At 38.5% G+C, this 12,530-nt stretch overlaps 2 protein-coding genes across 2 annotated transcripts; both read right to left on the minus strand.

Annotated features, from left to right (window-relative positions):
- Positions 1–7,968: 7,968 nt before the first annotated feature.
- Positions 7,969–9,168, minus strand: LOC111909373 (uncharacterized). The gene is made up of 2 exons (XM_023905188.3): positions 9,021–9,168; positions 7,969–8,432 (listed from the first exon to the last, which is right to left on the minus strand). Exons 1-2 carry the CDS (start codon positions 9,166–9,168, stop codon positions 8,287–8,289), a joined length of 294 nt encoding a protein of 97 aa, XP_023760956.1. The 3' UTR covers positions 7,969–8,286.
- LOC111909374 (uncharacterized) lies at positions 9,168–10,966 on the minus strand. The gene is made up of 2 exons (XM_023905189.3): positions 10,626–10,966; positions 9,168–9,240 (listed from the first exon to the last, which is right to left on the minus strand). The coding sequence occupies exons 1-2, from the start codon at positions 10,894–10,896 to the stop codon at positions 9,236–9,238; spliced, it is 276 nt and encodes a 91-aa protein (XP_023760957.1). The 5' UTR covers positions 10,897–10,966; the 3' UTR covers positions 9,168–9,235.
- Positions 10,967–12,530: the final 1,564 nt, after the last annotated feature.

The following is a 12,530-nucleotide window of genomic DNA, read 5'->3' on the forward strand; positions in this document are numbered from 1 at the left end:
CCGGTATATTGGTCCGTTTAGAGTGATCGCGAGGGTGGGCAGGGTAGCATATCGTTTGGAGCTACCTGAGGAGTTGGGGCAGATTCATGACACTTTCCACGTGTCGCAGTTGCGGAAATGTATAGCCGATGAGTCGGCAGTGGTGCCATTGGAGGATATTCAGGTGGATGCGAGCCTGAATTATGTTGAGAGATCGGTGGCGATTAGGGATCGGAAGATCAAGGTTTTGAGGAACAAGGAAGTGCCTCTGGTTTTGGTTCAGTGGCAACATCAGAAGGGGTCCGAGATGACTTGGGAGTCAGAGTCGGAGATGCGAGGGCAGCATCCAGAGTTGTTCGAGGAATAAGACTTCGGGGGCGAAGTCTGGTTCTAGTGGGGGAGAATTGTAACACCCCGAGATTCAGGTGCATTTCTTCCACCCTTATTCTTTGTCAATTGGTCATGATTAGTCCTTGAATGGAGGGAAAGTACCAGAGGGGTACGCTGCGCGTACTCATGCACTTAGTTTGGACGCGGAGTCTCCAAGGTACGTTGAGCGTACCTAGAGTTACGCCGGGCGTACCCGGCCCAGGAGCAAAAACCCTAATCCGTCTTATGCACTATTTAAAGGGTGCTAAGGCTCATTTCTCAGCCTCCATATCAGTGAGTGAAACCCTAAGATAGAGCCTCCCATCGTCCTTAGTGTGTGTGAGTGTTGTTGGAGCTAATTATGTTTTGGTGACTTAATGAAGAAGAAGGAAAGGAGCTCTTGGAAGCTAAAGCTTGAAGTGCTAATTTGGATCTGAGATCTACAGAGAAAGGGGCTACACTTAGAGGTATAAAGTTCAAAACTTTCCTCTTCTTTTGGTTGTTGTTGCATATGCCATTTCTAGGGTTAAAAACCCCAAAGGTGGAGACTTTATGAGTGTAAGGTGCTCCATGGTCCGAGATTTGTCCCTTCTCAGTGATATTAGTGATTTAGAACCATAAAGTTTCCATCTTGGTTGTTAGTTTGAGGTCATACTTGAGTAATAAGCCTTCTAGAGTTAGAGGATGGAATATTACGGGAGTTGGTGGCTTGTTCAGCCATGTAAAGTCTTAAAGTCATCAACTTTATGGATTAAGAGGCTGAAGCTGGGGAGTACATGGTTCTTAACTGTTTAAGACCTCAAGAGATTGGACGTGGTTCTTAAATGTTTAAGACCTCAAGAGCTAAGGGGCTGAAGCTGGAGAGTACGCTGGGCGTAATCCCAGTACGCGCCGCGTACTAGGTGGCGTTCCCCGATTCTGAGAGGCAGTCGGGTACATTTAGCGTACACATCTGGTACGCGCAGCGTAACCCGGAAAGTTGACTTTTGGTTGACTTTTAGGGTATGGTCTATTGAGGAACCTTTTGAGTTATGAGAGGGGTAAAATGGTCTTTTACCCTTCTGAGAGTGTCATAAGAGGACATAGTCTAGCCTTTGAGAGTTATATTAAATGGGGTATTTATTTCATATGATTATGCGGAGGCTAGGCCAGCGTTTACCGAGACAGATATTTACCGAGATACCAGAGGTGAGTCTTCTCACTATACTTTACCTAGCGTGGTAACAGAGTTATGTGACAGTGTATTTTAGAGTTATGTGCCAGTGTATTTGCATGTTAATTATGTGTTGTGATTATTGTGATATGTGATATGCATGATTCAGAGTTTACAGAGTAGGACCAGTGGGTCCATAGAGTTAGGACCTTCGGGTCCATAGGGTTAGGGCCAGAGGGCCCACAGAGAGTTGGGGCTGGAGGGTCCCACTGAGACACATTGACCAGAGGGTCAACAGAGTTATAGCCTCGAGTGGCTAATACATGTTAGAATGGTATTTTGGGGAACTTACTAAGCTTTTTGCTTACAGTGTTACGTGTTATGTGTTATGTGTTTCAGGTACCAGTGATGACCGTGGGAAGGCACCGGCATGATTCGTACACACACACATGGGATTTTATGTATTTCGATCTTGGGGGACGTTTTGTGAAACAAGGATATGATACAATGACATTTTATTAATAAATGTGTTTGGAAAAATGTGTTTTGAAAATGCGAAAAATTGTTTAATTTTTATGGTGTTACAGCAGAGGCAGTAAAATCCCTGCCAAAATGTCCAGTCTTGCCGCACTTATAGCAGTTGGAACCCAACCCAGTGCGGAAAACTCCCTCATGTGACCGACCGTACTTTCCACAGCGGTCCCGGCCATGCTGTCCCTTCAACCTAGCGTCGAATCCCTTGGGTTTCTTCCCCGAAACCCCTGTTACCTGCTCAGACTCTGTCTTCTTCTTCCTGAGGTGCTCCAAATCAATCTCCCTCTCCCGCGCCCTGGCAATCATGGACTCCAAGGTCGGGCAGTCTGAATAGCTGACACGCTCCCGAATGTCGGTTCTCAACATATCATGATAGTGGGTCTTCTGCATCTCCTCATCCCCTACATACTGAGGTACCAACAAATCCCTCTACTGGAACTTGGCAGTGATCCCCGCCATAGTCTCCGTAGTTTGTCTCATATCTAGAAACTCCTTGGCCAGCTATTGAAGCTCCACAGCTGGTGCGAACTCGGCTCTGAACCTAGTTACAAAATATGAGCAAGTCATAACCTCAATGGCAAGGGCCCCCAACGAATCCCCAACTAACTCCCACCAATCTCTGGCTCGATCCCTCAAACAGCCTGCAGCAAAAAGGAAATTTGACCCTTCCGGGCAGAAGCTCGTCAACTGCGCAGACTCAATGTATGCGATCTATCTCCTGGCAGCAATGGGGTCCTTCACCCAATGAAAGTATGGCGCACCACTCCCTCTAAAGTCCTTGAAGGACAGTGTGCGCGTACCTGACTGGTTGGACGCCGCGTCGCTCCAGAATGCTTGGAGGTGATCCTCCATCAACTCAATAATCCCCTCCTTGATCGACCCGAAGATGATAGGTGTCGACTCAAGGATACCTCTTGTGATCTCGGACGCGATGAACTTGCGTAGCCCTTCATCAACCTGCTCGGATCCTGCACCCGAGCCTAATCCTGATCCTGACCCAAATCCTGAACCTCCTGCCCCATGACATGTGATCACCATACTGAAAATAAACACATAAACGTCAAGATCATACATGCTCTCGAGAGGCCTTGCACACTCTCCACATTTCCTGGTTCCATCTCGGCCCTCCTTGACTCGAGTACAGATCCTCTACTTCCAGTAGTATGGGCCTATACTACCTTCCACATATATCCGTACTTTCCTCAAGGATTGCTTCAACTTCACCAACTCCCTTTACCAATACCCCTTTCCACTAATCTAATCCTAGGCTTTCCTAGGGCACCCTCCGACCTACTCTCCGCCATCAGTTGCACTAGGAGTCTCTACCACCTTCCCCTAACTAGATTGCGAATACTGTTACATATCCGCTCACTAGTTAGTTAAAGTTAGCCAGGACCCCTATAACACAAAGCAAGCAACATCCGTGCATCGAGTAACCACATCAAGCATAACCTAATCAGGATATCCTACCGTTGACTAAACAGCCCTAGCATACAACTCATACAACATGCATTTAACGCATCCTTCCTAGATCCTTATCCCTATTCTAGCATGCAGTTCTCAGAATCATACATCAAGCATACAAGGCATCCTCCTAGATCCTTAGCCCTAATCTAGCATGCAGTTCTCAAAATCATAAATCATATAATATAACATAACAAGTATGGATATCTTGGGGAAAACTTACTTGAGCTCGACCAGTCGCACGCATCACACACCTTATTCTTGCTCAAAATTCTTTAACTTAAATTTTAGAAAGCTGTTTTCTTTGTGAAAAATCTTTTAATCCCTCGGTTTGATTCCAGACACCCCCCGAGGGTGTGTCCGAATCCCTCAAACCAAGGATCTAATACTAACTTGTAACATCCTAAATTTCGAAACCAAAAATTTTCACTTTTAATTAAGTAATTCATAAAACAGTTCACCAAAACATGGTCAATATTACATCAACTTATAAAAACCATAATGTCGTGTCTCAAAACCATATCATTAGAAGTAATGAAAATCAGAGTACAATCCCATAAACTCAATGCGGAAACCATGTGTGTGTGATGCGCTGCTACACCACCGGCTCTTTCCCCTTAGACGAAGAGGTACCTGAAACCAAAACTAAAACTGTAAGCACGAAGCTTAGTGAGTTCCCCCATCATACCCATACCAACATAATACATGACCCTCGGTATCTTTCAATCGGTAACTGTCAAGCATAACCAGGAGCTGGACTCCCCATCGGTATCTTTCAACCAGTAACCAGGAACTACCCTCCCCTTCGGTATATTTCAACCGGTATCTGGGAACTACCCTCCCCTTCGGTATCTTTCAACTGGTAACCAGGGACTATTTCACCCCTCCTACTGCTAACACATAATAAGAATAACAATCATAACCATATCAAGCACAGTAAGCATAACACACATCAAGTCCCATATAATTATCACAAAGACAATCATTTAACCGATACTCTTACTTGTGGGTCGACATTGTGGCTGTAGACCCACCCCTACTAGGAGAAGACTCACCTCAAAGTCGTGTAGTGTCCGAACTCTCCTCGACCTGAAAACCGACTCTCCTCGACTCCTCAATCCCTACATGACAACACCATCCAAGTTATCAACTTGTACTTGCAACCCTAACCAGGGTCAACTCAAATCCGGTCAAAGTCAACATCCATTTGACTTGACTCGCCGAGTTGGTCTACCAACTCGTCGAGTCCATACTTCTCTAACCCAAACCAATCCCTGTCTCTACTCATCGAGTCTAGCAAGAACTCGACGTGTTCTTCTTCAATCATACCATCGGGACCATCTTCATCCGACTCGCCGAGTTCGACCTTGAACTCGTTGATTTCATCTCCCTCATAAGAATGTGTCTAGTCTATGACTCTTCGAGTTGTATGAGCAACTCATCGAGTCCATCTTCAAAGATTAGGAGATTGCCTTGGACTCGTCGAGTCTGCTCAAACACTAGTCAAGTCCCACGATTCACAGGTCTATAATCTCGTCCATCTTTGTTGAGTCCTTCTCTAGACTCAACCAGACCCCCAAAATAGCAAGAGTTGGAGAACCACTACCCGACTCGTCGAGTCCCAAGAACAACTCGCCAAGTCCACTAAATTCCATGTCCATAAACTTGATTTCTGTCAAGCTCATATCATCCAAAGGGTAGATCTGACCTCCTAGGTCCGATATAGCATGTAAAGCCACGAACTTTACGTCCATGCATAGGTCTTTTAGCCCTAAAGGACTACACATGATGTCTAAAAGATGCATGGGGATCTCATGGCCATAAAGTTGGCACCTTTATGCCATGAGACCCCTCCAATGACCCAGATCTGAAGTCAATACTCCCTATAACACTTCACAACCTGAAAATGGCTTAGAAAGCCCTAAATATACCCAAAATCCAAGCCCTAAAGATGAATAAATACATGGAAGATCAAGGCAGGAGCTCTTTACCTTAAATGAGTTGGAAATGGAACACAATCTATGGATCTCCAAGCTCCAACTTGAACTCCCAAGATCCTTTCCTCTTCTCAAGCTTCACAATCTACCAAAATACACCAAAATGGCCTTAGAATACTCAAACAACGCTAGGTTTTCGATATGATGTCTTCTGGGAGTATAAGGGACGATGGAGGCTGAGATAAGTTGTTTAAATAGGGTGCAACCCTCAAATTTAGGGTTTCACTTAAACAGCACCTACTCACCGAGTCGGTCTCCCGACTCGTCGAGTAGGTCACTTAAACTACCCGCGGATCACGACTCTACTCGACGAATTGGGCCACCAACTCGTCAAGTCCCAGATAATAATACATGAAATTCTTGAATTAAATACGTACATGGAATCAGGTGTTACAGCAATTGAAGTGATCATCTAAATACACATAACTTGAAGATAAGAAATAAAAATTATAAATTTAACATATTCGGATGTTGATATATCAAACACTAGTAAAAACCAACAATAATAAATCCATATAACTCGAAATCAACTTATAGTTTTTAGGTTTATCTATGCTAAATGAAAGCAAAGGGGTATTACCCATAACTAAGTCAGAAAATAGCTCAAATCAATAAAAACTTCATTAAACATGTTTAGGTAAGCAAATTGAATGATTATCGCCTTCTTCTTGTTAGATCTCTTCAATGCTTGCTCTTCAATAAATCTATACCCTTCTTAGGGTTTCTAAGAGGATTTTGGTCGTCTAATATCGCAGGTAATCACAGCCTCTTTGAAATTTGACCTAATGATCGTTTAAATATATTTCCAAAAACATGCCACCACGTCGTGGTGGACACTTCTTTTACATAGCCTGCATGCTTTTCCATGCTTATCATCCCAGGAAGCTTCTATGGTTGACACGTCACCATGTTGTGGCATGCATATGACCACGACGTGGCATCCCTTTATGCATGAATTTTTCCTTTTGATGAATGCTTCCTGTCCTTAGCTTCCAACTTACATTTTAGCTCCTTTTTCCACGAGAATGTCTTTTCGGCTACATAATAGATTTTTAACGTAATAATTATCAAGTATCTTTATAAATGGCTAAAATGTAGCTAAATGTACTTAAAGATTGCTCAAAATATATGACTATATATAGCAATATATTGCACCATCTCTTTAATCTGAAACACACCTCAACTTAGATCTCTTAATCTGGTACACACAAGAGAGAGTTGAGTTCATTGGAAAATGAAGATTCAATCACCTCTTTGTTGACATCCCAGCAAACCACGTAAAAGGGAGACGAGAGAAATAGAGAGACTCGATATAGAGATTCAGTGGGGGTGATAGAGAGTTGGGGTTCTAGAATGTGTATCATATGTATGCGTGTGTGGCTATATGCATCAATTGTTGAGTTCTTTGATGACTCCAACACCAGTGAAAATGGATCTATTAGAGAGAGAGAGAGAGAGAGAGAGAGAGAGGGGGGGGGGGGGGGGGGGGGGTCGACCCCTTGTTTATTATTAATAAAATTTTAAATTAAATAGAAAAAACATAAAAAAAAAATGTATTATAAGGGCATTTGTCTTTTCAAATTACCGATAAACCAAAACCACAAAGAAAGTTGTTCAAAATGACCATTAATCCAAAAATGTTGTGGTTTAGACATTAACAAAGAATAATGCTAAACATTATAAATAAAAAATGATAATGTTTAGTAAAATATGTTCTTTTCTCTAAAACATAATATATATATATATATATATATATATATATATATATATATATATATATATATATATATATATATATATATATATATATATATATATATAGAATAGGGGTGAGCATTTGGACCTTTGGACCGGACCGGGAACCAGCCTGGTCCACCAATTTATGCAAGAGAAGTCCGATCCGAGAGCCACTCCGATCTAAGTTCCACTAGTTTTTGTAAAGCAAATCTGGTCCAAGAGTTGGTCCGGTCTAGTTCGGTCAAAATACCCACCCCTACAATTGTAATATAGATAAACTAACTTTCAGTATGCTCCAACAAATTGTATCATATGCACCTAAAGTTATACCGGTCCAACAGATACAAGAACCAAAAAACACATACTTGTCTCAACCCAACCCCAGACCTGCCTCAATCAGTCCAGTCCAAGGTCCACCGGTTTTTGCCAAATTGGTCTGGTCCGGTCCAACTCAAATGTTCATCATTAAGTTAATGGATATATAAAATAAGATTAATACGGTATTATCTTGAACAATATTAAATCCTCAATTATAAGATTGTATTGATATATAGATGTTTTAATGATCTGTCGATATTACTTATTTACTTTTGTCAACACATCTTTGAAAAGCTGACTGAATTGGAGCATTAACTTTATGTTTGAGAGAAGTTTTAATGTTTTACAGATTGCAAGCAATGTACTTGATATGTTACACGGATAGCAATCACCAATAGACTTACACTCTAATACTCATAATATCAACATATGCTTGCATTCTTTCAACAATAATACAATACGTAACCCATAATATTACCATACTTACATTTCTTTCACACAAAATAGCAACGTACTTACAATCACACAAATATACGTTGCTATAATGGGTAAAAAATGAAGTAGAGAGTTATTATCAGTAAAAAAACAATAACACAGATAAGAATAACACAAAGAAATCCAAACTTTAAATTTCTTACAAAATCAATCCCATCAACATTTTGTAGTAAATATTGTGAAAAAAAAAAGACAGATAAGAGATATGATGACTTAATGGGAAAAGAAGAGGGCATTAAGTCATTTTTTTTTCTTGTCATATGCCTCAATGTTTTGGGGTTCACATTCTGGACTAAAAAGGCGAACCAATAAAGCGGTCCCCGCACTTACTGTAACCGCTCCAGTACTTGCCCACCTCAGACTTCTTGGAACATTCACTCTTGGACCTGTAACAAACACAATGCAAGAATTAACAACCTACTTTTTATGCAAAAAGTCAGGAACTTAAGGGTGAAAAAGTATAATATTCCATAAAAACTATAGTGGTTTTCATTGAATTTAGGCTATGTTTGGCAGACTGACTGAAAAACTAGCTGGTAGCTGAAAAACTAGCTGGTATCTAAAAAGCTAGCTGATAACTGAAAAGCTAGCGGCTAGGTTATAAGCTAGCTGACAAAAAATAACGTCCGGTAAAAACTTGCTAATAAGCTAGCTAAAAGATATAAAATGACATAAAAGGACATTTAGAAGAATGCATTTTTTGTAATTAATGAAGGGTATATTTGGGAAATTTTTAAAAAGCTACTCAAAGTAGCTTTATAAAAAGCTAGCTTATCAGCTACTTTTTGGCTTGCCAAACATGACAATTTAAAAAAGCTCGAAAAATAAACTTGCTTATCAGCTAATTGTGGCGCGCCAAACACAGCCTTAGGCTTAAATATTTGCAGAGAGAGAAACAGTACTATATATATATATATATATATATATATATATATATATATATATATATATATATATATATATATAGGACAAACCGTAATGCAGACGACATAGGATCCAAAACCCTAAGGCTCCCCCAACACTAAAAACACCAGCAGTATGTCTCATCAATCTTGAACAAGGTTTTGAATCAGATCTCATTAGTTCACCATCAGAAAAACCAAAAAATCGTCTTAATGCCATTTTGCTTTTTTTTTTTAAAAAGGCTTCCAGATAGAAATTAAGTCCTTCAACACGAGCTTCCTCAGAATCAACCTGAATTAAACAAGAAAACAATGAATAATAAGCAAAATATCATATTAGCTCTACCAAATATTTATGTATCATATAATTATATATATCATAAATAAACTTCCAAAATATCATACTTGCCAAAATCCTTTTTTTAAACGTTTATTTAATCAATTTTTTTCATCATTAAAAAAACTTAGATTGACCATAATACCCTTTCAAAATATCAAGAGTACTTTGTATCTCATTTCACAAACCTTTATTGGATCATTTCTTCACAACATGGGTAGTAGGGTTCAGTTCATCACTGAAACTAGTTGAAAACAATAGACTCTTCACTTTAACAGTGGTTTGTTTGTAGCAAACTCTGGTTATTTATTGGATTTTTTTAATTGTTTTCTTGATTTGCATAGGCTCCATTATAATAACTAAGAATTCAGCATACAAGTGAAAGAAAAAAAACTGTAATTAGTTTCAGTGATAAACTTCATGAACCCTAATACCCATGTTGTGAAGAAATAATCCAGCAAAGGCTTGTGGAATGTGAGATACAAAGTACTCTTGCAATTTTAAAAGGGTATTATGGTCGATCTAAGTTTTTTTAATAATGAAATGATTTTAAATAACAAAAATTGACTACAAAAGTATCATATTTGTGCTAAAGCCTGAAAGATATCCAACATGAACAGTGATACAGCAGAAAAATATGTTGACCTGTGCAAACAATGAGCTTTGAACCCTAGGTTTCTTAGAAATTACAATTTTGGTTAGTTCAAGGCTCAAAATGAGAATTCCAATTAAAAAAATAGTACAAAACATATCAGTATCAAAAGGGGTTGAATGCACATTTATTCAACAACTTTTCTCTTATTTTCCACTTTATGCTACAAAATAGTATTTTAGACGAAATATGCAACACAATAGTATTTGATTAAATGCTTATTTATGCAACAATGTATCACTTTTTCACCAACTTACACCACAAAGATTCAGTTTTTTACAAACTATGGAACAGTCTTTCATTTTTTTTTTTTACCAATTTATGCAATAAGGTTTCACTCTTTCAACCAATTCATGCAACTTACATGAATAGTGCAACCATATGTCAGATGGTTAAGCAAGTAGGTGGCACAATATTGTATCTTTTGGTTTCATTTGTGGCTGAATACTTCATACAAAAACGACTTTCTTGCTTGTATAAAATGGGAACAGATGAAACGTATTTAACCCTAAAAAGCAATCATGTCCTAAACATGACCATATGCAACGATACCCTAAAAACTACTACTACCAAGCGTACAATTTGTAGACTGTGCCAAGTTATATGAAGAATTAATCTAACGATTACAAGAAGACGAAAGCAAATTGATGAATTAGGTTAATTATAAGAGCGAGAATTAGGGATTTACCAGATAAGTTGGAGTTATCGTTGTGATTGGGTGTAAGTGTATTGTAGAAACGAGTGAATCGGTGGCGGGTTGAGGGTTTGGGAAGCGAAGGTTTCTTCTTAAGACCAAAAATCTCCTGGACCAAAGGGACGTGAACCAGTAGCAGTTTCCAGGCCAAAAACCAACCGAAAACAAGCAACGAAATTACAAAAGAGACGGCGAGGATTGGCCGGAGAATCAGGAGGATGAAGCGATCTGAATATGAAAGTGAGCACCCAACAAATGATTCCATTCACCGGAGGAAAAAGCTTCTGCGGCCTAATGGACTAAGAGCGTGTTTGGGTGACTTAGAGGCTGTTTGGTCACGCTTTCAAGAAAAAGTCTGTTTTAGTTTATTATCGATTCTCTTTCGGTATAATTATTTGGATAGTGACATTTATAAAAACAACTTATATGTGTAACTTTGGGATTGCTTTGAAAAATGTTTGATGGAAAGCTAATAAGTTAATGGAAACCTCAAAAATATTTTTCAGAATAATTTTTTCATAAGCTTCAAAAAAAACATTTTTTAATAAGCATGTAAAACATAGTTTTTTTTTTAAAAATGTTTGGCAAACTTAAAAACACTTTTCAGAATATCTTTTTCATAAGTTTCAAAAAATATTTTTTAATAAGCATGTAAAATATGGTTTTTTTGAAACTGTTTATGGTTTTTCAAACAAAATAACTTCAAAAAGCATTTTTTAAGCTAAGCACTTTTTAATTTATTGACTTATTGACTTTTTCATTATAAAAACTTATCCAAACATTTTTTTAAAAAATTCATTTTACCACTACTATAAGCAAATAAGCACTTCTATCTAAAAATATTTTTAGAATTCAAAAAACACTCCCAAACACCCCTTAATTGGGAAATCTAAGAAAAAAATGTCAAAGTTTTGGTTCAATTTAGGATCTAATCTTAAATTAAATCTATATTTATATATATATATATATATATATATATATATATATATATATATATATATATATATATATATTTATATATAGAAGTTGTCTCGACAATTGTGGAGAGTATAAAGAAAGCTCAAGAGAAAGCTTCTGAGAAGAATGACCAAAAGGAGGAACGTTTGGGCAAAACGTTGGTGTTCGGTATAAACAGTCGTTGACTGAAGGTGTTCTAAGATCGGATTTGGATACCTAAGACAGGAGGAGTCAGAGATCTTCTGACGGAAGAAGCTTACAAGACCATGTACTCGATTCATCCTAGTAGCACTAAAATGTATAGGGACCTAAAACCCTACTACTGGTGGCCGACGATAAAGCTTGATGTTGCAAAGTATGTGGCCGAGTGTGTGATTTGTGCTAGAGTCAAGACACAACATCAGAAACCATATGGGAGTTTGGAGCCTTTGCCTGTACCTATGGGTAAATGTGTGACAACCCGAAAATTTCTTTCGGTCAAACCCTAAAGTCAATCACTTCAAATTATAAGTCAATTTCATTTTTATTTATTTTTAGCAAATTTAAAGTTCATTTGATTATTATAATAATTATTCTTTAAACGAACGGGTGAAAGGAAGTGCCGTCTCGAGTCTTGAAATTTCAAAACCGCAAATACCACGTGGTTAAGAAATTCACGACCAAACTTTTATGTTTGGGCCGTAAATCCCTCCAAAAACCATAAACTCATGCCTTAAGCATGAGTTTACTCCCCAAAACACCTCACTTCTTACTTTCATTCTCAAGAGTAAACTCCAAACTCTCTCAACTACCATCCCGTCTTTCACTCGATTTCCCGAGAATGTAAGTACTTCTTGGCTTGAATTGTTGTTATATCATAACAACTAGTGATTATACATCTTTTCATCCATCCATTTTCGTGTTTTGTTTAGATTTTCAAAACACCAAGAACACACACTAGTG

This window comes from Lactuca sativa, chromosome 1, assembly GCF_002870075.4.
Source record: "Lactuca sativa cultivar Salinas chromosome 1, Lsat_Salinas_v11, whole genome shotgun sequence".
In the NCBI taxonomy this organism is placed as follows: domain Eukaryota; kingdom Viridiplantae; phylum Streptophyta; class Magnoliopsida; order Asterales; family Asteraceae; genus Lactuca; species Lactuca sativa.